Source organism: Macrosteles quadrilineatus, unplaced genomic scaffold (assembly GCF_028750875.1).
Source record: "Macrosteles quadrilineatus isolate MER2022 unplaced genomic scaffold, UCM_ALF_1.0 Scaffold_2__2_contigs__length_208266976, whole genome shotgun sequence".
NCBI lineage: Eukaryota > Metazoa > Arthropoda > Insecta > Hemiptera > Cicadellidae > Macrosteles > Macrosteles quadrilineatus.
This window is the reverse complement of record NW_026542595.1, coordinates 24,512,882-24,539,120: the sequence shown is the minus strand read 5'-3', so window position 1 is coordinate 24,539,120 and position 26,239 is coordinate 24,512,882. Positions and strand designations below refer to the sequence as shown.

General features: G+C 36.1%; 1 protein-coding gene across 1 annotated transcript in view; it reads right to left on the bottom strand.

Annotated features, from left to right (window-relative positions):
* Positions 1-1,903: 1,903 nt before the first annotated feature.
* LOC128985434 (targeting protein for Xklp2) overlaps positions 1,904-26,239 on the bottom strand; it is a 94,866-nt gene continuing 70,530 nt past the window's right edge. Inside the window, exons 7-11 of the mRNA XM_054404912.1 lie at positions 22,141-22,317; positions 20,825-20,971; positions 7,626-7,763; positions 7,057-7,257; positions 1,904-2,576 (exon numbers count right to left, since the gene is read on the bottom strand). Of these exons, the coding sequence (XP_054260887.1) occupies positions 2,364-2,576; positions 7,057-7,257; positions 7,626-7,763; positions 20,825-20,971; positions 22,141-22,317 (876 nt within the window). The 3' untranslated portion in view covers positions 1,904-2,363. The remainder of the gene's footprint in view (positions 2,577-7,056; positions 7,258-7,625; positions 7,764-20,824; positions 20,972-22,140; positions 22,318-26,239) is intronic.

Here is a 26,239-nt window from a genome sequence, read left to right as displayed (position 1 = left end):
ACTGGATCAAGTTGATAAACATTAAAGGGTGGTTTTAGAGAAGTAATATTTCTGATCTTGTCTTAACATCATCACCTGATCCAATATTAATTGTCTTGTTTACCTTTTGTATGTTGTGTTTTGGTGTAATTGTTAAAAAGATGTATTAATAATTTGTTCAGTATAAAAACGTTTTCCATAATATTTCTGGTTTATTTATTACATTAACTTAATCAGTCTCCCCAAACACCTAATGTCACTTCACAGTTCCTGCAACCACCGAGAGTTGATACGCCAGTAAGGTCACAAACGTTTATCACAAGACGCTCAAGCAGACCAAGGAAAAACCCAGTGAGGTTGAATTTATAAGGAAGGAAGACTGTCATGTGTTACTGTTTTAATTTAACCATATGATAATAGTTGTTTTATTGTTGCTATGTATTTGTTTTACAAGTTCACCTTATTAAAGTTTTGTTCTAAAATAAAATGAATACTATTAAATATAATTGATAAAGTAAATACTTTCAATTTCATAACATTTTTCAAAACTACAACCCGTTTGCTGGTTGGTGTACAACATACACGGCGGGATGTAAACAAAGCTACACTAGCGCTCAGCTCTTCCAGCGAGAATATTGAGGAGTCCAGTGGGCCAGCTCAAACTCTATATACCAATGCATTGTTCCCTGACAGTCAAGGGCTGCCGGCTGGCGTTGCCTTGTTCACAACGTTCTTATGGTGGCTAGAAGGGCCCGAAATCCGTGGCTCTCCAATGTGTTAAGAGATGATTGCAGATTGCATTATGTTTCAACAAAAGTTATGGCCTTGAATTAATAATAATTTTTCCATGAAAGTTCAAAATTAATTTATATCACAGTTTATTGAATAATATCAACCAAATAACCTATAAAGTATTTAAAAATATACTTTACTGTTTATTTTGGGTGGGCCCTGCCCACTTGGTCCTTATGGAAGCCCCGCCACTGATGCTTATACTGTGTTTCACAATATATTCCATGAACTGGCAAAAGATTTTATTAGAGGTTGATCCCCTGACCACAGAAATATAATCACAAAATGCATTTAACACATGGTTGGAATGGCAAACTTTTACTTATGACTGAGGGTCAGTTAGGCTTTATATAGGCCTACATATCTAGTATACAAGTCACTAATGCCATATAGAGGTTTTTAACAACCTCAATAGAGCTAGAGGATGTATGAAACTCTCTGGTTTCAGATCTTAATTAACTTGCTCCGTTGTGAACAGAGCTCGTTGGAGACCTAGTTTAAAAGGTCTATATTCTGTAAATAAATGTTCGCTCATTTAATTGAAAGGTTAACGGAATAACACAAACAATTTTACATTTCTTTAAATAAAGTGTATTTGAGCACATATTTATTGGACATGAAATAACGAATGTAACAACTTTTGGCAGTTATCTAATGAATAACCCTATGTTTAGTTTTAAAGTAAAAATATAATAGGAAATATTTACAAACATTACACCAACCTTTCTGCAAGATATTTTATAATGCCCTAATCTATTACTAAATGCTTGATGTCTGGCGTTTTTAACTATAATAAATTTAATCTCTACTTTATAAAAATATGACAGTATAGATAAGCAGGCTATGTTACAGAATTCAATAATAAATTTATGATGAAAATAGTTTTTAACTTTGCAATTTAGATCATACAATTTTGTAGGCATATAAAATTATGCTGTAGCCTATAATCATTCATAAAATATTTTTGAGGCTGGCAGAAATAATTACTAGGCTAGCTTTGTTTATGTCATATTATTGTTATAACAGTATTGTTAATAACCAAATTACATCAAGACATTTTTCTAAATCCGAAAACGACACACATATTATTTATTTTCTTAAAATAGCAAGAAGAGAGAAGTGTTAACTCATATCAAAAAGTACTTTTTATTTAATCCAATTTGCCTAGGCTAAAATTGTCAACATATCCTTTTCTCAGTGATAATAGCAAGGTCACAACTTCAAGTAATCATTGGTAGCCTACAACAAACAGCAGACAATTTATAGGTAAATAATTAAAATATATAAACAAATTTAAAACTGGAATATATTTTAAGGTTAAGGCACAGCCTCGTGGACTCAACCTCCCCTGGGTCCCTGAACTAATTTCTTTAGGATCCTCCCCCAACCAAAACCTGGTTACACAACTGAGAACAACCAACATTAATAACAATGTGTATATACATAAAATTGAATCTAAAAAGAACAAGTAAAGAACATACAATATATGGTAAAAATAATAGGCTTAATTAAAATAATTAGACTATTAAAGCATTAGAATAAAAACAGCATCTGATTAAATTATGAGAAATTCTAGTCTGTGAGTTAATGCATTATTTTTTCACAACTTTAGAGCTGCACATAGTTGTAGTTCGGGTTCGTTTTGTGAATCTGGGACTTTGTGGAAGGGTCAGTGGTACTTTGGATGATGTTTTTGGATTCAGAGGGACAGGCTTAAACTTGGGCATAGGCTGAGCCTTGTGAACTGTCTCCTTTCTTATCTTAGCAGTTTCAGCCTCTTCTTGTTCCTTCTTTTGCATCTCCATCTGTAACCAAACACTTTTCATCAAAATCCACTTTAAATGGAACACTCACATCAAAACCAACAAGAAAAAATAAGTATGTGTATGGTATTATAAAGAAGCAAAGCCAAGTATGTTGGCATTTAATTTTTGTCCCAAAATTGTGAGCAAATCTTCTACTGAGTTAAAGATGGTTGTGCATGGTGAGAGTACATTGACCCTGCAGTTGTGACGTGATTTTGTGGCTTCAACTGGTGACGTCAGTCTGTGAGACCAACTTTACTATATAAGTATTTTTACATTGACTAAATATTGGAATTATGTTTTTAAAAAATTGTGTAATGATGCTTAAGTGTTAGGAAGATGTACATACAAGTGAAAACACATTTTGAAGAGGGGAAAAACAATTTATTGTATTGCATGTTTTTTTTCAAAACTTGAAACATAAAAGAATTTAGCAATTCTAACCTAACCCTCCAGCTGGCAATGGGCAAACGCTGTAGTGGAAAGGCATTTTTGACGATTTTGCAGTCGTATTTTTGAAAATTCATATAAACTAAACCAAGAGAGCAAACCTATTGAACCGTATACTTGAATTGTTTGTAAAGAAATGAGGAATTTGAAAATGGCAGAATAAATATTTAGGACAGTAAACACTGACATTAGGTAGAACAAATGTAAAAAATTGTTTTTTGAATTTTGTAATTTTGAAAGTAAAACTTTGCTGCATGACCCAAAGATTTGTCATGTAAAATTCAAAATATACAAAATGTCTGGAATTTATTTCCCTAAATAGAAATTTAAAAAGATTTCAATTACCACTTATTTTTACAAAGTTATGAACCAAAAACAATAAAATGGCAAGTTTAACGATTTTGCACTACAAATTTCAAACAAAAACCAAAGTGCCTTTTTCATGTGGCGATCAAACCGTTTGTTTATTATGACAAAATGTTTCAAAAACGGGCTAAATGTAATGTCCCAAACCTCAAATTACTTACGTAAGTATATCCACAAGAAACAGTTTACAAACTAAATATGTACAAATTTACAACTAATAAATATGAATCAAAGTAATAAAGTCACACCTGCGATATTCGTTGTTGGTAAACAGTCAATGAAGTTCACAAAAACCGGCTAAAATAGTGTCTCAAGTTTCTTAAAGTAATGTCACAATTCAGTCAAAGCACAATAAACAATACAAAAACCAAACATAAACAAATTTACAACTTATAATCATGATGTAAACTGATAAAGTAAAATCACACCAAAACTTGACTTGTTAGTGGTTGGTCAACAGAGATTGAGGTTAGTTAGTCAGACAAATATTCACGAAAAGTAACAGCTGATAACTTCAGCACCAGAAGTGCAATCTAAAACAATTGTATACCAAAATGCACAGAATTTCATGGTCTTTCGAATGAGATAATTTATCATATGGATAATACTCTGCCACTTCACGAACACATAAAAAATGATTGATATTCTTTTGTTGTTTTGAGATAATAAGTATCATAAGTATAAGATTGTAATATCGAATTGATTTAAAACGTGTTTTACGATTGCGACTATTACTACAGTCGCTCTGCCACTTCACAAACACATAAAAAATGATTGATATTCTTTTGTTGTTTTGAGATAATAAGTATCATAAGTATAAGATCGATCATAAGTATAAGATTGTAATATCGAATTGATTTTTGTACCATAATACAATAGACTCTCAGTAATCCGGCAGATATAGGACCGTGATACTGCCGGATTACTGGAATGTTATCAATAAAAACACTCAAAATGCAATTAAAACACATTTCCGAAGATCGCGCGATCGGAAACCGCTTTTGCAGCGATCAGGCATGACGACGATGACGTTTCCGTAATCGTGGGAGACGATGATAACGTCTACACGGCCGTGGGAGATGTTTATGATTTTGCCACGATCGCGCATGACGACAATCACGTTTCCGTAATCGTGGGAGACGATGATAACGTCTACACGGCTGCGGGAGATGACGACGATCACCTTTCCGGGAGGCGATGATAACATCTATACGACCGCGGGAGATGTTCGTGATTTTGCCGCGATCGCGATGACGTTTCCGTGACCGCGGGACGCGATGATAACGTCTATTCGTCCGTAGGAGATGTTCATGATTTTGCCGCGATCGCGCATGACGACGATCACGTTTCCGTAATCATGGGAGACGATGATAACATCTACACGGCTGCGGGAGATATTTATAATTTTGCCGCGATAGCGCATGACGACGATCACGTTTGTGTGACCGCAGGAGGCAATGATAACGTCTATACGTCCGCGGGAGATAATCAGAATTTTGCCGCTATCGCGCATGACGACGATGACGTTTCCGTGACCGCGGGACGCAATGATAACGTCTATTCATCCGTGGGAGATGTTCATGATTTTGCCGCGATCGTGCATGACGACGATGACTTTTCCGTGACCGCGGGAGATGTTCATGATTTTGCCGGGATCGCGCATGACGACGATGACTTTTCCGTGACCGCGGGAGATGTTCATGATTTTGCCGCGATTGCACAGATGACGATGACGTTTTCGTGACCGCGGGAGATGGTCATGATTTTGACGCGATCGCACAGACGACAATGACGTTTTCGTGACCGCGGGAGTGGATGATGATGTCTACACAGCTGCGGGAGATAATCAGAATTTTGCCGCGATTGCGGAAGACCTCACCCGTCAAAAGACGACGGATTACTGGAGTGCCGGAGTGGTGCAGTGCCGGATTAGAGAGGGACTACTGTACAGGAAAATTCTTCCCGGCAAGGGTTTTATTTTGGCGGTATTGACCAAGAACTAAGCTTCTCAACACGCATTTCTTTTTATTTGCCTTTTCATATTTTATGAAGACATTTTCCAATATTTCAGTTAGGGAAGCCTTTTTAACATCATTAACCAAAAGACCAAATCTAACTAAGTAAACCAATATCCATCCACAAACATGTTTGCTGCCTTTAGCAGAGTTAAACCTCTGGAGCCATTCAAATTATTTTAGATAATAACATCAACAAAAGCAAACAAAGACAAACAAACTGGTTTTTACACAAAGGATATCTTGTACTGGGATATCTATCCCGACACATAGATAATTTGATTCTGAGTTTGTTTAAATATTATGATAATTTATTATTTTTCATAGGCCTATGTTTTATTAAGGCCAGTATTAAAATGCCGTCTCTAAATCGTTGGTAGAAGACCTACATTCCAGTTACATTATAATCATATCCTCCATCAAGAATACTTGGTATTAACAATCATAAATCATTTCCAGCAAAGAAAGCTGAGTTTAACCAATTGCATGGGTTGAAATGAAGACAAATGTTTATGTTGCACAGTTAAATTTAAATGTCAATTTTAAATGTCAAATTTCCCCTCCTGGTTTTATACTTAAATACTCGTTTTTTTAATAGTTACTGTTTTTTATACTTAAATACTTTTAACCGATTGTAAGGGTAAAAATGCCTTTGTCCAATGTTTTTGTTGTAGGCTACAGTTGAATTTGAATGTTAAATTTCCTTTCTCTTTTTTATACTTTAATGCCCTTTTTGCATGTTAATATCAGATTCCAACTACTGTAATATTTTCCTGGTCAAAACTACCATAATCCACTTTTGGAAGATGTATCTGAATAACAAGGTGTAGTAAACAAAACTAAATTTGAAATATTATAATTTTAATAAATTAAACAAGAATTAGTACATCTATTGACTTTTTTTACATTTAGTTACTTATATAAATATCAAATCACGTTTGTTCCGCTCAACTGGCTTTCACCTCTCTGAAAGCAATCTTAGTTACTTTGGTGTTTGAAGTTATCCAAGATGGCCACTAGCCTCCAAGGACTCTTAACATATACACCAAGTTTCATAAAGATCGGTTGAACAAATTCAAAGATAAAAATGTTTATGTAAAAAATACAAAACTGTGGATATCTGGTTAACAAAGCGATTTTGGAAAAAAATTTTATTGTTGATTTTCTCTTTATTTTGACCCAAGGAATCATTACGTCAATTATGTCCCCACCTTTTTTGAACATTGTGTATTCATACATATTCAACAGTAAAACAATTTTTATTTAGTCTCTTCAGCTGTGTTGGCAACTCTGACAAAGTGTAATAGATTCAAATTGCAACTGCCATTGTCATTTTTCCAGTGGACTGTCCACTAAAATTCCTACTTTTGTGTTGTATATTTTATGTGTCTCTATGGACTTATTTAAGGGAAGCCTGCTTCCCGTCAATTTCCTTAATAATTCCTGGTAAATGCCCTATCTTTTTATCAGACTATACAAATATTTTCTTTTATCTTATTTAACTTGAAACCCAACAACAGGTTTTTTTGTCAAATGTAATTTTTTCACCAGGTTATTATCATCACCAGGTGAAATGTAATTATTTATTATATATTTTAGGTTCCAATCACTCTAAAAACCATTTTTGAAACAGATATTTGTGTTGTTACCAATTGCTTGAGGCCAGCCAGTTCTTGCTCCTTCTCAGCCTTCTTCATCTCAAACTCCTGACGCTCTAGAGCTCTGCGGTCAGTGTGCAACTGGATGTCAAGCGGCTCGCTATGGGCGTGCTCAGTCACTGGTTTGAACGGCTCCTTTCGCAACACACGTGGAGAGCGAGCCTTGAATGACTTGGTGGGCTCTTCAGACTCCTATTTAAAAATAAATAGTATGTTGACTCAAAGCAATTAATTGGTTTTATAAATCTCCAGATAACACCCTGAATCAAAAACTTATTCTTGTGATGATTATGTAAATGGAACTAAGAAATCATCAAATGATACTGCACAGTATTCACACTTGGATTAAAAACCAATAACCGGCTAAAATTAGAAATAATGTGTTAAACATTTTAACTGGAAACTAAGGGACATAATAATTAATTGTGTTGTCAAAAGAAACAAAGTCTTGGGCAAATGACATCTTGCCAAGGATAGCAGGACCATCCGGCAAACCAATCAAGGCTGAACATCTGTGAAAAATGTTAAGGTTTTTACCACAATAATTTTTATATACTTACCTTAACACTTGTAAGAGACATTTTTGAGCAGTTCAAATGGGATTTTTGTGATGAAGATATTGTTGTGTCTTTGGAAGCTATAAATGCAGGCATGGGTTTAGCTTTGAATTCTCGCATTTTTTTTTCTGCTTCAATAATCTGAAAATAATTTTTTATCTACAAATTAAAAAAATCACCAAACGAGCAGTTAGTAGGTTGGTCTACTAATCTTTATAAGGATAGAAATCAACTGAAAATCTGGTATGCTTAACATACTATGTGAATTCATCTTATTAATTCAAGTACCTGGGGAAAAGCTTTGCTCGGAAAAACTCATTAGTATACTCTGAGAGTATTGTTTGGTCAATGTCATTTATCCAAATATTCTTTTGCAGTCTATTAAAAATCTGTTAAAAAATATCGTAGTACGGTATATACGTTTAGTTATTATTAAGAAACCAACATAGCCAATAATAAAGTCATTTAAATAATATACTACATTTGATAAGAGCAATAACAGACCATAAGACCATTTTGAAACTTATTCTTACAGCAAAGGTAAAGCCTTTTTCTCGTTTTAAAGGTTTGGGATCGCAAGAAAGATTAAAAAATTTCCAACAAGGTAGGAGGAGAAGGGCGCAACAATATCTCGCGCCCATAGTGCATCACATGCAAACCATGGGCTTGATGAAGGTTGTTACACAATTATTGTCAGCATGCAACATTTCACTATCTCGAATTTTACCCTCCCACTTTCAGTTTTGAGATACCGAGACCTGTCTAGTATTTATTATATGCAAACCTTGTGGTGCAGTGTTAGGGAACTAATCATCAAACTCAAAGTAAACAGATCGAATCTATTTCGGGTTTGATATATGATATAGCCGTGCTACCGGGTTGCCGGAATTTTATCCTCCTGGAATTTTACCCCCTGGGCAAAGCTGACGTCACTATGACGTAGTAACCTGTGTGGCCAAAAGTTTGTTCGCAGCCGGAATTTTACCCCCGCGGATTTGGAAGTCTAATGAAAATAGTCAGAGCGTGATTAATTAGATTAGCGATAGAAACCGGAATTTTACCCCCTGTCCATATAACTAGCGTTTAGATAACTGAAGATGTACGGGCCAGATTTTTACCCCCGGATTTTTACCCCCGGAATTTTACCCCCTGGAATTTTATCCCCCGGAATTTTACCCCTGGAATTTCACCCCCGGATTTTTACCCCCCGGAATTTTACCCCCTGGCTGATTTTAGAAATTGAATGATTGATTTTCTTATTTCTGTTTTTAATTAATTTTAAACATTTCATTATTTAGTAGCCTATCTTTACTTATTTAGTAATCTCAACTAAGTAAACGGAATTTGCTGTTTTATTTTGATCATATTAACCAACAGTTGGCTTCAAAGATTGAATCCTGATACTTGAATCTCAAAATTAAAATTAAAAACCTGTTTGATTAGTTAATGTTACAAATAAATTAAGATAGACTACTTATTAATATAATGTTTACTATTAAATTAAAACCGAATGAAGATAATTAATCATTTTCACTCATTTATATATCTGGCCAGGGGGTAAAATTCTGGGGGTAAACTTCCGGGGGTAAAAATCCAGGGGTGAAAATCCAGGGGTAAAAATCCGGGGGGTAAAATTCCGGGGGTAAAAATACATTCTACATTCTAGACATTCTTATACATTCTATACATTCTTCAAGTACATTCTAGGTTTTTATAATTTGATGTGTTCTGATTAAATTCACAACCGTGAAAATATATGTTTAATTCCGCGTTTAATCCATCGAGCTGATGTCGCGATCAACTCAAAAGTTCGCGGCCGGAATTTTACCCCCTGGTTTGTGACGTCACGTTTGCCCAGGGGGTAAAATTCCAGGGGTATAAAAATCCGCTACCCCGTGCTACCAGCAGGTAGCGCTATCTTTTTTTTATTTCTTAGAGTGTAGGGGTGTGCGATGCATCGAAATTCCGATTTGATTCGATGCATAGAATAGCGATTAAATTCAGTGGTGGTCAAAAAATGATCTGATTTATGAGGAAATCAGTATCCATATACAAAAAACGCCTGCAGAAAGTCAATGCAATACCCGCAATACAGGAGTGCGTTGTTATTGTGTTTCCTTTGCGAAGGTGTTCTTATTTAATCGATTCTTTGCATATAAATATTGCTTTAATTGTTTTATAATTTTTTGTTTTGACATTGCAAATGAGAAGTTTTGTTAAGTGTAAGCAGTGTGAGACAGCCGAAACAAGTCACTCCAAAATCATTCTGAAAAATTGTTACTTGATACCTAACTAGTAAGACTGATGTTTTAGACTAATAAATTTGGTATTTTTGTAGGTCTGAAGCTATGTATACCTTGCAGTTTGTAGGTCTGATTCTATCCTCTCATTTTATCAATGTAAACCAATTGAAAGTTTTTATTTGTTTACACCAAAACAAATCTTTCTTTGTAAATTCAATATTATAAATAGGTAACATGCTTAACAATATGATTCTGCAAGTAAACATTATGAAAAAGGCAACTAAAGCAGCTCACTGACATTTCCAGCAATACAGGTTCTTCTAATGATTGGAATATTGTAAATAAAAATAAATCTATTTTAACCTAAAATGCATATCTTACTAATAGTTTGTGTGTTTGTTTGTTTGTTTGAAGTTCAGTCACTACACATACACATATACTACACGCATTATCTACTGGACAGATTGGGCTGAAATTTGGCATGATAATTGCTCACATTCCCGATTATCAGAGTTATAACATGCTCAACACAGAATTTTTATGGAAGGAAAATGTCTAGAAGAACTGAAAAAATTTAAATTCCTAGGACTTGTGTTGGACAAAAATTTAAATTGGAACCTTCATATTAAACATCTTGGCCGTAAATTTTTATTAGGGATTTTTGATCTGAGAAAAATTCTAAATTATGTCCTTTGGAAACATTAAAAATAATTTACTTTGCTTTTATTCACTCCCACATCTCCTTTGGCATAATTTTATATGGAGCAACCTCTCAAGAAAATTTGGAACAAATATTACCATTTAAAAAATAAGCACTTCGCGACATGTTAAAAATTTAAGATTGGAGAACTTCAGTTTAAGAACAATTTTCAAAACTTGGTATTATTACTGTTTTTGCCCAGCATATATTTGATTTGATCTTGTTTGTAAAGAATAATTTACCAAAATTCGAGACCTTGGGTTCATGCCACAGCTATGGGACAAGGCACAGACATAAATTCAGTTTTTCAAATCACAACTTTAAATTCTTTGAAAAAAACCTGTGATTAAATTGTATAGCCTACTGCCTGATAATATTTTACAAATAGCAAACAAAAATAAATTTAAAAAACAACTAAAAACTGTTATGCTACCCAAGCCTGTTTATACCCTAGATGAATTTGTTGGTTGACTGTGTTGTAAATTTTTAAGTTATAAGTTTTGTACTTTTATTTAGAATTTTTATATATGTTTTTACAATATAATTTAATTGTTGTTATGTAATATGATTCCTATTGTACTGTCAAATATTTCTTTAGCTGTTTTATTTAAGACTGTTTTGTTTATGTATGTAATGTTTACAGTTTTGTGCAATTCTCTCATGTAAAATGTAGCTGACTATTAAGTTGAATAAAACCATATAAATTTGGTTTCTAAACATTTCTTTTCATTACAATTTATTCAACTTAATCTTTTAACTATATTATTACAAGTTCTTCTATACAAGTTGTATTCTATCTTTTCTATTCAAGTTTATTCCAAGAAATCTAAATGGATAAATGAATGAATGAATGAAATAACATTTTATTTCCCAACTGGCATAATACATTTTGTGGTATTTACATAAATTATACAATACTTAACGTAAAAAAAATATAATAATTACAAAAGTATAATACTGTATAACTAAATGGCACAAAGAGAAAAAATAAAAATACCTTACCAAATTAAAAGGAAAATGTCTACATAGGCAGGGGCCTGTGCGTAGACATGAGTTGCGGGTAAATTGTATAGTGGGAAATGTTATCTAGTGTAATTGTTATAGCACGTCTTGCTGGGTAAAATGTTTATCTTGCTTGGAACTGGACTACGATATTTTACTGAACTAAAAAGAATCATGATTTCTCTTAAAAATCAAGTGATCAAGTGAATAGGTCGAATGGAGGTGAGTGGTGGGTGGTGTATTAGTTAGTCATTGTATCAGTGATTGTGAATTGTAGTGTAGGGTCAACGGTCAGGTCAGCCCAACGCGATAACAGCCTCGGTGTCCTCTGAGCTCAATCCTACAAGCCACGCTACTACATGCTTCTTAAACAAAGAAAGAGATGGAGAATTAAATATGTCGGCATTCTGGTATTTGTCACACAACTTTCGATAGATAATTTGGGTTAAATGAAAGCAGTTTGTGTGTGAAAATGAGTTTAAGGTCTGTGGAACAAATATACCTACGTTTTGCGAGAAGCGCGTATTGTGGGAATGAGTAATTTTTTCAAAAATATTCTCAAAGTTTTTGTACATGTGAACTAAAATAAATTTCAAAAACAACTGTCGGTTCTAAACATAATAATTCTTAATTCCTTCAATATAAATTCTTCAATTCCTATCTTTGGACCCTAATGTGAAAATATATATAAAACTGTATATGTATATATATAAAATATATATATACATATATAAAAACCATTCTGATCGTCAGTGGAAACATTGTAAAACCACTTTCAAGAATTTCATGGAAGAAATATGTGCTGCAGAAGATGATCTACTAAAACTTTTAACTAATTTTGTGGACTACAACATATATGAAATGATCTCAGAGGCTGATTCTTATACTGAAGCTATATCTATTCTCGACAAACTTTTTATAAAGCCTACTAATGAGGTATATTCACGTCATCAACTGGCAACTAGAAGACAGGAACCTGGAGAAAATATTGATCAGTATCTTCGAAAACTCAAAGAACTTAGTAAAGCATGCAACTTTAAATCTGTCACTGCTAATGAAAATCGCAACGAGTACATAAGAGACGCTTTCATTCGAGGATTAGGCTAATATCACAGTCCATTCGACAAAGACTTCTTGAAAATCTAACTTTGACTCTTGAAGAAGCTTATAATTGAGCCATTACCTTGGAATCAGCTGAAAATCAGGCGGTTTCATATATTTCAAGCCTTTGTAACTCTATATCTCGGTCAACTCCTAAAAATGTTGATGTTACTGATACAAATGTTTCTCAGGCAGCTTCTGATTCGTCTTCACAACAATTATCCTCGATAAGAAGAGAAAAATTTTTCTTTTGTGGACGGTCACGACACTCTCGAGCCAACTGTCCTGCCAAAGACTCAGTTTGAAATATTTGTGACAAGAAAGACCATTGGGCAACAGTTTGCAATTCTCGCAACCAAAGTAGGACATTTAAGGGTAAAACAACTCAAAGTGATAAGACAGAAATAAACTCAATGTCTTCCTTTCTTGTTGCTGCCTCACAAAAATGTCTTTCAAAAGCTACAGTATCACTGATGTTAAATGGCAAACCAGTAGATGCACTCATTGATACTGGGAGTTCCGACAGTTTTATATCTGAAGCTACTGGGAAAAGATTCAATATTTCTAAATACCCTACAAAGCATGAAATATCGATGGCATCAACAAGCCATGTTTCATCAACTCTTGGCCACTGTATTGTTGACATGGTGTGCGATGGCCACGAATACCCACAGACAAAGCTGCTCGTCTTAACTGATTTATGTGCCGATGTTGTAATTGGACATGACATCCTTCGGCAACATTCTGCTGTGGAGCTGAATTTCGGTGGTAAACGCCCACCTTTCAACGTTTGCAATCTACTTAGGGCTTAAGTATCACCACCACCACTGTTTGATAATCTAACTAATGACGTCAAGCCTGTAGCCATCAAGTCCCGCCGCTACTCTGAAGATGATAGTAAGTTCATAAAAATTGAAGTAGGCTTATATCAGAAGGAATAATTGAACCGAGTAAATCACCTTGGGGAGCCCAAGTGATTGTGGTCAACAATGGGCACAAGAGACGTCTGTGTATTGACTACTCTCAAACCATCAACAAATTCACACAGCTTGATGCCTACCTTCTACCTCACATTGAATCATTTGTCTCTAAGCTTGCTCAATATAAATTGTTCAGTACAATTGATCTGAAGGAGCCATATCACCAAATACCTATTTGGAATTAAGATAAACCATTCACTGCATTTGAAGCTAATGGGGGACTTTACCAATACACTCGAATTCCTTTCGGCGTAACTAATGGTGTGGCGTGTTTTCAAAGAACTATTGACCAGATTATAGAAACTGAAAATCTACTAGACACGTTTGCTTATCTGGACGATGTAACTATTTGTGGTTGTAGCCAAGCAGAACACGATCAAAACCTACAGAGATTCATGGAAGCAACTAAAAAGTACAATCTTACCCCGAACAAAGAAAAATCTAAGTTTTCGTTGACCAACATTCCAGTTCTGGGGTACATTGTAGAAAACATGTCCATGCGTCCTGATCCTGACCGCTTGCAATCACTCTTGAATTTTCCCATTCCAACTAATAATGCAAGCCTTAAAAGAGCTCTTGGCATGTTGTCCTACTACGCAAAGTGGATTCCTAAATTCTCTGAGAAGGTTCATTGCCTTACTACAGTCAAATAATTCCCAGTAGGCAGTAAAGAAATATTGGCTTTTAAGACATTTAAAAGAAGAAATAGCGAACTCCAGTATGTCTGCAGTTGAAGAGAATATTCCATTTACTGTAGAAACAGATGCGTCTGAATCAGCTATAGCGGCTACCCTTTCACAAGCTGGAAGGCCAGTATGTTTCTTTTCAAGAACCCTAACTAAGAGTGAACAACATCTACCTGCTGTGGAAAAAGAGGCCCTCGCAATATTCGATTCAATACAGAAATGGAGGCATTTCCTAATTGGAAGACGGTTTAAATTAATTACAGACCAGAAATCTGTGTCATATATATTCAATCAGAAACTTGCGGGAAAGGTTAGGAACAACAAGATTTTAAAGTGGCGATTGGAACTAGCACCTTTCTCTTACGACATAGTGTACCATTCTGGCAAGGAAAATGTAGTAGTAGATGCATTTCCACGAGTTTCATCTTCCATCTCTTGTAGAGATTTTTAAAAACTCCGTAGAATTCATTGTGACATTGGACATCCTGGAATAGTATGGATGGTTCATTTCTTAAAAAGTAAAAATCTCCCTTACTCTATCGAAGATGTCAGGCGAATGACCGCTTTATGCTCTGTTTGTGCGGAAGTGAAACCTTGGTTCTACCAAAAAACCCCATCAACACTCATCTATGCAATGGCTCCTTTCGAGAGACTTAACATTGACTTTAAGGGACCAATACCATCTGTGACAAGGAATAAATATATACTGACGGTTGTTGATGAGTTTTCAAGATATCCGTTTGCTATTCCTTGCTCGGACACATCAGCATCTTCTGTCATCAAAGCACTTACATCGATCAAGACATATTGTCTAAACTTGAATAAAGAATATTTGATTGATTGATTGATTGAATCTTCACCATCTTTGGTATGCCTGCTTTTGTCCACTCCGACCAAGGTTCTGCTTTCATGTCAAAAGAACTGAGTGATTTCTTACACTCTAAAGGAATCGCCACTAGCCGATCTTCACCTTATAACTAGGGATGGACGGGATTGAATTTTTAGTTCGGGACGGGACGGGACGGGATTTTTATTTCCTTCCCGATTTTCGGGACGGGACGGGACGGGATTTTTTTCTGTGCATTAAAAGAAAGTCTTGAGTATTGCAGCTACCAAAAAAGGCATACAAAATCAATCTTTACCGTTTGTGGCACTGATCTATAAAACCAAAAAATGGGTAACAATTTTTCAGGTACCTATAGAAACTTGTGACTCGCGGTATGACTCACGGTCACGGCATGATCGTCGGTTTGACTCACGGCCACGGCGCGATCGTCGGTATGACTCCGCGGTCACGTCGCGATAATTGGTATGACTCCGCGGTCACGGCGTGATTGTCGGTATGACTCCGCGGTCACGGGGTGATCGTCGGTATGACTCGCGGTCACGGCGCGATCGTCGGTATGACTCCGCGGTCACGGCGCGATCGTCGGTATGACTCCGTGGTCACGGCATGATCGTCGGTATGACTCCGCGGTCACGGCGTGATCGTCGGTATGACTCCGCGGTCACGGCGTGATCGTCGGTATGACTCCGCGGTCACGGCACGATCGTCGGCATGACTCCGCGGTCACGGCGTGATCGACGGTATGACTCCGCTGTCACGGGGTGATCGTCGTTGTGACTCGCGGCCACGGCGCGATCGTCGGTATGACTCCGCGGTCACGGGGTGATCGTCGGTATGACTCCGTGGTCACGGGGTGATCGTCGGTATGACTCCGCGGTCAGGGCGCGATCGTCGGTATGACTCCGCTGTCACGGGGTGATCGTCGTTGTGACTCGCGGCCACGGCGCGATCGTCGGTATGACTCCGCGGTCACGGGGTGATCGTCGGTATGACTCCGTGGTCACGGGGTGATCGTCGGTATGACTCCGCGGTCACGGCGCGATCGTCGGTATGACTCCGCGGTCACGGGGTGATCGTCGGTATGACTCCGCGGTCACGGCGTGATCGTCGGTATGACTCCGCGGTCACGGCGTGATCGTCGGTATGACTCCGCGGTCACGGCGTGATCGTCGGTATGACTCCGCGGTCACGGCACGATCGTTGTTATGACTCCGCGGTCACGGCGCAACCGTCGAAACGACTTCGTCTCCTGCGTTCGCGGACCTATCGCTCGCAATAGCGGCGTCATCGGCACTCGCGAAGCGGCAAAATCGCCGGCGGTCGGACCAAATCCCGTCCCGAAAAATTCCCGAATCAAATGTAATCCCGTCCCGATAATCGGGAATATTTTTTTCCCGAAAAATTCCCGAAATTTCGGGACCCGTCCATCCCTACTTATAACCCTCGAGGTAATTCTCAAGCTGAGTGATATAATGGAACGATTTGGAAGACTGTATCTCTTGTTCTGAGAAACAAGGGACTGAAGACAGAACAGTGGGAGTGTTTTGCCAGAAGCTTTGCATTGTATAGGCTCGTTACTATGTACAGCTACGAATGAGACCCCACATGAACGTCTTTTCAAACACCAGAGACGATCATTTTATGGCACCTCTCAACCTCAATGGCTCATGAATCCAGGACCAATATTAGTGAGAAGGCATGTAAGAAATAACAAATATGAACCTTTAGTGGAACAAGCTCAGCTGATAGAGGCTAATCCAGACTATGCTCCCATCAAGTATAGAGATGGTAGAGAGGTTCTGGTATCAGTGCTACATCTCGCTGTTCCCCCTGAAGCTATCCAACAAGAGGATGAGCCAGTGACTTCGGAAAATCCCAGTCAAGAACTAGATCCTGTTCTTCAAGACCTGAGACGTGAATCAAACCTGCTTCAACCTGAAATTGGGAACTCTATTCAATCTGAAATCGAAAAATCCCCTCTGCATGAGACCGTGACCCCTACTTCTGTGAGGGATGACGAAGAAACAAACCTGCGTCGTTCCACTAGAGTCCGAAGACCTCCCACCTATTTAAGGGATTACGTAAAAAAAAAGATGGGGTGAATGTTATGTAATATGATTCCTATTGTACTGTCAAATATTTCTTCAGCTGTTTTATTTAAGACTGTTTTGTTTATGTATGTAATGTTTACAGTTTTGTGCAATTCTCTCATGTAAAATGTAGCTGACTAGACTATTAAGTTGAATAAAACCATATAAATTTGGTTTCTAAACATTTCTTTTCATAACAAACGCCATTCTGGTGCATCATGTTGTACTCTTGAATAAAGAATATATGACTATGACTGATAGTCTTGTATATGGAGTTTAGTTTTAATTATTTTAACTATTAATTTTATTTTTGAATACATCACTATGACAAAACACCTGTTCGTATGAATTGCTCTTTATCAAGAACGTTTTGTGTTGATAAAACTATTTTTAAAATAATCGGATCCATCAAAAACCAATTCCAGCTCTAGATTCGATTATTTTGTGGATCCGATCGGACATCGATTCTAGCTATGGTAATCCGATATCCAGATCCGACCATCACTATTTAACCCTCCGAGTGTTATTTGTCGCTGCAGCGACACATAACACACTTTGTGTCGCTGCAGCAACTCACAAACACTGTTTACGGCAAAGGCTCTATGACTGACTGAATCGGATTGAACTGGATCGAGTTAGGTATCGTTCTTTTTGTTAGATTCAGAGCTTTCTCCGGAGGTCTGTCTCTAAGCGCTATTCATTTTAGTTCCGAAAATATTGTAGCAGACAGCTGACGTGCGTATTTGTAAACAGCTTGGTTAGACTCGGACCAATGACTGATGTGTTTGATATACTTGGTGCATTATAAAAAGATTTAAGTGATTTTGAAGGGCTGGTTGATGATCCTGAAAAAGTAGGTAGTGATATTGATGTAAATTATCCTCCAGATTCCTAGCTATGGTTAGGCTATGCATTCTTAGCTAACGCTTAATGTACGAAATATGTTTTTCACCCATAACTTATTTATTTGCAAACCTACTTCCTTATATTATTATATTTTTGGAATCCTCATAAAATTTAGAACAAAGTGGCTATTTTAAAAAAGTTTGTAGACCTAAAATTATAAAATTTATTGAGCGCAAACATAAATTTTTTTCATTTATTTTATAACTAGCAGAGTACCCGTCCTTCGTATGGGGTTGGCATTTAAGTATAAAATGCGTATTGCAGTTATACTCGATCTTTGCGTTTGCAATGTAAGAAGACACGGTCTGAGAAAATTAGCTTCCTAAAATTTACGGTATGCTATAGAATTACAAAAGTATTACACATCTACCATAGCCATTATGTTCTACCACTTCACCTACACAATAGAGAAAAATAGATTATTAAAAATTCGCAAAATATCACAAATTATTTAGTGATGGACGAGACTAGATTTTTCACTTCGAGACGAGACGAGACAAGATTTTTTTAATTCCCGCGGGACGAGATTTTTTTTCGGGACGAGATTTAATGAAAAGTTATAAAAAATTAATATCTACTTTTTAAGTTCAGATATATTTACAAGTTCTAAGAACTTGGCAAAAAATAGACAAAAATATTTAATATCTTTGATTGAAAACATTGATAAAAACATCAGTAGCCTATATAAAAGAAACGAATAAGGCCTAACTTATTAAAAATAACTCTTCGGCATAGGAAACATGGAGATGTCAGTTGGTATAATATAGTTCAACTTTGCAAAATATAAAAAACCACAGTATTACTAGTTAAGTATCAAGTAACAATTTTAAGTCTTGTGTTATTAATAGAATGATTTTGGAGTAAATTATATGTTTACAGTAGTAAAACATGTCTCACACTGCTTACACTAACAAAACTTTTAGGCATACAACAGCGCTTCAGCATACTAAATTATTTCTTTTTTTAAGCTCTACAAACGGTATAGAAAGAAATTGCAAAACTTTTGTTTTTTACCTGCTCTAGATTATGAACTTTTTAAGTACTGTAGATCAATTTTTGTATAAATTGATTAATTATTTAGGACGATCAAAAATGGGATGTTACAGCGAAATCTCTGAAACCCCATACAGCTTGCTATCCATTTTCATGCATCAGAAATGGTGCTCAAGACCGTCCGAGAAGGCCAGTACAAAAATGAAGTACAGGCCTGTGTAGTCCAATGAGTGCACCGTTCACGTCGTGGCCCCTGTCACTCTGATCTCGGCGGATCTAGGCTAGAGTCCTGAATGACTCTCTGGTGGGGGGCAGCAGCACCATTAGAACTGGGTGTTTCGTGCTGGTCTAAGATGAGGCTTGCCTCTCTTAGAGCAGGGCGCCCACCCAGACGTTCAGTCATAGCAATAGCTATGTCTGAGCACTGCGGGCCCTGGGCTAAGGTGGAATGTGACCCGTGCTGAGAGCCTTGCGGCACTGGGGGCCTAATACTCAGTGTCTGAAACGGAGCCTTCTGGGAACCAGGGGGAACCCAGTCGTATGAACGGGCATAGAACATCGAAGGAACTGGGAAAGAACAGAAGGAAATGTACAGTCCAAGAGAATGCTGAAGGCACCTACAGGTGCAATAGCGGCAGAAGCCCTTGGGCTGAGTAGGAAGACCCTGCGGAAGGTGGTTGGCTTTATTAGCGGCCATTAGGTATTCCGTGGACATTTACACAAGATGGGAATTCAAGTTGAGAGCCTCTTATGTAGGAAATGTGGAGAGGAGGAGGAGACAGCATTCCACGTGATATTTATGTGCCCAGCCCTACAAGGTCTGCGCATGAGATCCCTTGGCCTATTGACTGGAGATCAAAGGGCAGAACGGGTCACCATAGTCAAAAGGATCTCACGGTTCACAAAGGACCTGGGATTTGACAAAGAATGAGGACCTGTGAATGAGGGTGCACAATAAGCTGTTCTAGCTGCGATGCAATCCCATGGTTACTTAAAGCCTGGCCATCTATAAAGAAAATAAAAAAAATTTATTAAAATCAAAAATAATGGTTTAAATACAGTTCTGAGAAGAAAACCGCAAAAATACGGGTAGCCGCGTACCGTAACGATTTTGTACCGAGAACCGAGGTACAAAATATTGTACTGTACCGACCTTAAATTTTCTGTACCCCAGATCCCTATTAAATACCATATAGATTTATGTCTGTTTGCCAAGCCCTGATCAGATTTGTGGAGTTCATATTTGTGGGATTCTACTATATTTAGTTAAATTGGGGTTTTTGTAAATCAGTGCTATTTTTCAAACATTTATATTTATAGGTTTGGTTTGGCCTTGATTATTTAATTGTCGCTTAAATGTTACAAGTCTAATCAATATCTAAATTTAAATAAAACATATAATTGTAAAAAAAGTCAATAACAGGAATTTTGTTAATGTCATAGTTCCAAAGAGACATGTACCTACAGTGCAAACTTAGGGGAAAATAATGATTATAATAGATACTAGGAGAATAGATTGTCAATGGGTACCCTATGTGCTGAAACATATATGCAGACTTGGAAGTGGCTTTAAAGCAATAGAGGTTGCTTCAATCCTGTATTGGAGCAAAACTAAATACCAGCATCTTATCATTTTATTAAACATAAAACTCACCTCCTTCATTTTTTTCTCTTTTTTCTCTAGGATTTTTTTATCCCGAACTTCAAAACTGAATGGCTTCACTTCAGTTCGTTTTGGTATGAACTCTGGCATTGGTACTCCAAAAGACGTAAGATCTTCTGTGCTTTCTTGAAACTCATTCTAGATTTTAAAAAAATTACAAATTAGGAATATTAAAATTGTGTTATGATGTCCAATTCATAATGTGCGGTGAATATTGATTTTTGATTAAATTATTTTTTTTTAATAACCATATAATTGGAACATAAGGTGGAATGCGACCCGTGCTGAGAGCCTTGCGGCACTGGGGGCCTAATACTCAGTGTCTGAAACGGAGCCTTTTGGGAACCAGGGGGAACCCAGTCGTATGCCAATTTTAAGCATAACCTAGATACTGCAGAGGTCTGAGAATCTCACAATCTCATCCATTTTTTACCTGTATTTTCTAGCCTTGATAGCTCAGTTATCACACCAGGACCACCATCTTATTACAGTTCCCAAACAGAAACTCTTCATTTTGATGAAATAGTTCCATCCTTAAAAGCTCAATTTAAATGAGTGACACTTTATAAACTCAAATATTGAACTTTCCTAAAACCTCATCTTTAAAGAAAGCCGGGTGTGGTACATACATAGCAATATATTACACATAGCTATATATTAGCCAAATTTGGGGAATTTTCATACAAAATGAATTAACTTACTTATTCAAAACCTCTTTCTAGAAATTTTTTTAAAAAATTATAAAAATAAATAAATGATACTTGATCAATGATTTCATGGCCTTCACGAAACCGTTTGTGCCACTCATAAGCACTAAATAATGGATTTTTTTTTAATTTGTGCTCATTATGGTGGGACCAACTTCATGCACATCTATTTAACAACGGATCTTAAATGGGGCTGATCAACTACCACTCTTTATAAAGGCCCTTGTAAAAAGCACTTCACATGCAATTAAAAATATAAAGGGTATAGTTATCACAGCTAAGAAGTGTTCTTGACTTATACTTATGGAAAATAAAATTATAAGTTTAATAAATTAAATAATTAAGGTTTTGGAACTTACTGGCCACCATATTTGACCCGAAGAAAACTCTCACTTCTTTAGGTGAAAATGCTGTCATTGACAGTGAAATATTCTGTTTTGTGTATATATAGTGTTAATTTTTGTGTCTCTTGTGCCAGTTTGGACTCTTTCCCATACAAGTAAGCCTGCTATCCTCACAGAAAACCCTAAAAACTTAGACCCGTATCCTCTATATTACAACCTTGAATTTATTAATGTGTTTTTTCATTTTAATACTTACAGAAATTGCTGCAACTTTGACTCGTTTGTGAGCCCAAGTAGGTTTTGTTATGGCAGGTGATTCAGGAACAGTGATTGGGAGTTCTTTTTTGGGTGCAACACCAACCGGTTTCTCAAATATGGCCTTCGGTGCAGGTTTTGCAGTGAACTTGTATGGCTCATCTTCAATTTGAGTCATCTATTGTTAAAGTAAAAATTGACATTATTGCTGGAGGTTATAAAAATTAAAAATAACTTAGGCTTATCAGTGAAATTATTTATAAATTATGATTATGGATATCTCAGGCCAAAAGGCTTATGTCAGTAGAGATTCAAACAAAAACGATGAAACTTCTTACAAAACATTTGCTCCATAGTTACAAAGTAAAAGCTAATTCTTTAATCAAGTTAGTCATAATTTATCTAAGTAGTGGGAAAACAAAAACAGCTGCTAAGACTTGTAAATGGCAGTATTTGCCATAACTGAATGATTTAAGGCCTTTTCACACCGGCGTACTGGACGTACTGTACGTTTGGTACGTTTTTTTTTCAACAAATCCCTGCCCATGTTATCATATGAGCTCGTTCACGCCGCGCGTACAGAACGTACTGTACGTACTGTACGTACAGTATGTACGCGATGGTTTTGTGTGAATCGCCCGGAGAGCGATTTTTCTAAAACGTACGTGGCATACATGGGCTCGTGCATGCGCAGTGAACACTTCAAAACCACGTGCTCAGCCAGTGTTACTTGTCTGACTGCAAACGAACAAGTGTACATTTTGGAAGTTTCTGTGCGGTGTGAAAAGACCGCGTACTGGGCGTACTGTACGTACTGTACGTACAGTACGCCCAGTACGCCGGTGTGAAAAGGCCTTAATTGTCTGAGTTTCAGCCCCTCTCATTCCTAAGATTGATCTGTGACTGTAATATATTCTCTTTGTATATTTTAGCGAATTTCAATATAGGCAAGTAGCTATTACCGTAGGTGGCAAGGTAAGACCTAGGCCCTGGGCTGATTTACTTTTTCATTTTGATGTCCCCAGAGGCCAAAAACAAAAACACCATTCGTTCAAATTTTTATACATGTGTATATACACGGTGTTGAAAAAGTCTTAACCCACCCAAAAATAAACTAAATGGTGTAAGATAAAATTTTGCAACTTACACAAATCAGTATATGATGAATTTTCTAGCTTTTTGCAAGAAATCAAAATTTTGCCCCCACCCCCTTTAAGGGTAGATAGGGGGCAACTAAAAATTATCAAATGTAAAGACTATGTTGTGACCCCTCATTTTAAAGGTTTTAATTACATAGTAGAATACAATGCCGGAAATTTAACTCAAATGGATAATCGAGTCGAACATGGCAGCCTATCAAAGATATCTAGAATCTGCCATTTTGAATCTTTGAACGGCTCTCATATTTTACTCAGTTGTTCTTTTGAGCTCAAATTTGTGGCATTGTATTCTATTACTGTAATTAAGACCTTTAATTTGATGTGCATATTGACTCATCCATACGTTTATGATATTAACACATACGGTAATTTAGTTATGCGGTACCTCCTCAGGCCGGCCCACTAGTAGTCGAAGGAAAATCATAAACGTATGGATAGGTCAATATAAATATCAAATTTAAAGTCTTAGTTAGTAGAATACAATGCCACAAATTTGAGCTCAAAAAAACAACTGAGTGAAAAAAATGCAGCTAAACAATTGCAGCTGTTCAAAGATTCAAAATGGCAGATTCAAGATATCTTTGAACGAATGCCATTTTTTACTCGGTTATTCGTTTGAGATAAAATTCGCGGCATTGTATTCTACTAATTATGACCTTTAAAATGAGGGGTCACAACATGGGTCTTTATATTTGAAAACTTTAGCCAGCCCCTAACAACCCTTAAAGGGGAGGGGGCAAAATTTGTATTTCTTGCAAACTGTTATAGTTAGACTCGACAATCTAAAAAATTAACAGATAACATTCATTTGTTATTTTTATAAAAATAACCAATACTAAATTGATCATACCAAAATCAGCAAACCACCCTTCGTAACAAAAACTCTAGACTGATTATACTGCCACTAAACACAAAACAAATTTTTTTAAAGAAAATAATTTAATAAAATATATTGCAGCCAAAAATGTATATAAAGACAATCTTATTGATAATATGATTAAGAAAAAAACGAAAAAAAGAAGACAAATCGAAAAAAGAATACACATGTCTCCCTCATAACTCTAAATTAAATAAAGCCATAAGGAAACCCTTTAAAAAAAAAAAAATTATAAAGCAACATATAAAACAAATAACAATGTCTTTAAAATTAAAAATTCAAAAGTTTCCAAAAATCAACCACTAGGCCTACCTGAAGAATCATCAAAATTTAACAAAAGCGACATTTACAAAATTTCCTGTACAGATTGTAATAAATATTATATTGGCCAAACTAGTACTGTAGAAACTTCAACTGTATATTTCAAGACTACATACAGGTATTTAAATCTAAAAATGCCACAAGTATGAAATCAAAACTATACAGAACACTTATTAAAGACTAAACATAAACATCAAAACATAGAACAAAATTTATCAGTACTGTACTCAAATTCGAACCAAACAAAGACAAATTATTTATTAAAGAAGAATTGTACAATAGCCAAGCCACCATAAAAAAGATCCTGACAAATCTACTCAACACAATGCAAATTGCAAATCCAAAAACAAAACTTAAATATAGAAAAATCTCATAAAGTAAATTAAAATAAAATAATACCTAATCCAAATTATGTTTCAAGACAAAATTCCAAAAACATATGATGATTTAATTCTTATAATTTAAATTTCTGTTTGTTTAGTATTTAGTAACGGGGGACCGAGCCATGGCTCGGTATGTTTATTTCGACAATATCAAGGAAACTTGCATTTTCTTTGCAAATTATTCTGGCTTTTATTATAAAAAAAATTAACTTGGCAATCAAACACATTGATTTATTTTAATACTAGCTGTACCCACGGGCTTTGCCCCGTTTAACTTTATAAGTGAGCTCGTTCGCATGGCTCAATCACGTCCTGGTTGAAGTTCGTTCGCTACGCTCACTCATTTTTGGGTTGGAGCTTGTTCGCTGCGCTCACTTGCCTTCAGGTTAGCTCGTTCGCTACGCTAACTCGCCTCTAGGCTGAAGTTCGTTCGCTACGCTCACTCACCTTTTGGTTGCAAATTAGCTGTTGTCATAAATGTAAAAGAAATAATATTGCTGCACCCTGTTGGTAATCCTTGTAACGTTAGCGCTATTGAACATCATAGAACAGAACCAACTTGTTTAATTGAAACAGCTGTTAAGATTCATTAATTCCATTTAAATATGAGTACTCATAAGGTTAACATGGGAAACTCCAGAGCCACTGGGGCGGAGCCCAAGAGTCCGATCAGAATAAAAACAGCTTAGTTTTCCTATTTAATGCCTAAAGAATCAGTGTACCAAATTTCAGCCTCCTAGGTAAAAGGGAAGTAAGAGAATTAGTGATGAGTGAGTGAGTCAGTCAGTGAGTCAGTGAGGGCTTTGCCTTTTATATGTATAGATTTTGCCTTTCTTACATTGTAAATAAATAAAACAAATGTTAAAAAGTTAAAGTATTTTTTTATGTTAGTTCCTATTGTAGGAATTAATATACACTCACAGGTTTATACAGTAGCATTCAGCTACAATAGCATTAATATAGCATAGTACAGCATTATTTATTTATTTATTAGCAATTATATATATTATTATATTATATTATTATTAGCATTATTTATTTATTAGCAAGGGGTGTTATTTATTTCTTGGTACTAAATTAAATCTTTCTTTAAGTATAAGTCAAACTTCAGCATGAGCATCATACTCTCTAAAATACTATCATATATTATGGATTAGCTGAAGACAGATAAGTCCTATTCAAGCGTACATTGCTTACTATCAAGATTATTGTAATACAATTAACTTAACAATAATTCTGCTGAATACAGCTGTCCAAATTCGAGATGTTTCATTCACTCCAAAATCGTTCACTCCAAAAATTAATTTGATAAATTATTTGCCTGTTCGTTCGCTCCAATGTTCATTCAATCCATAGGGT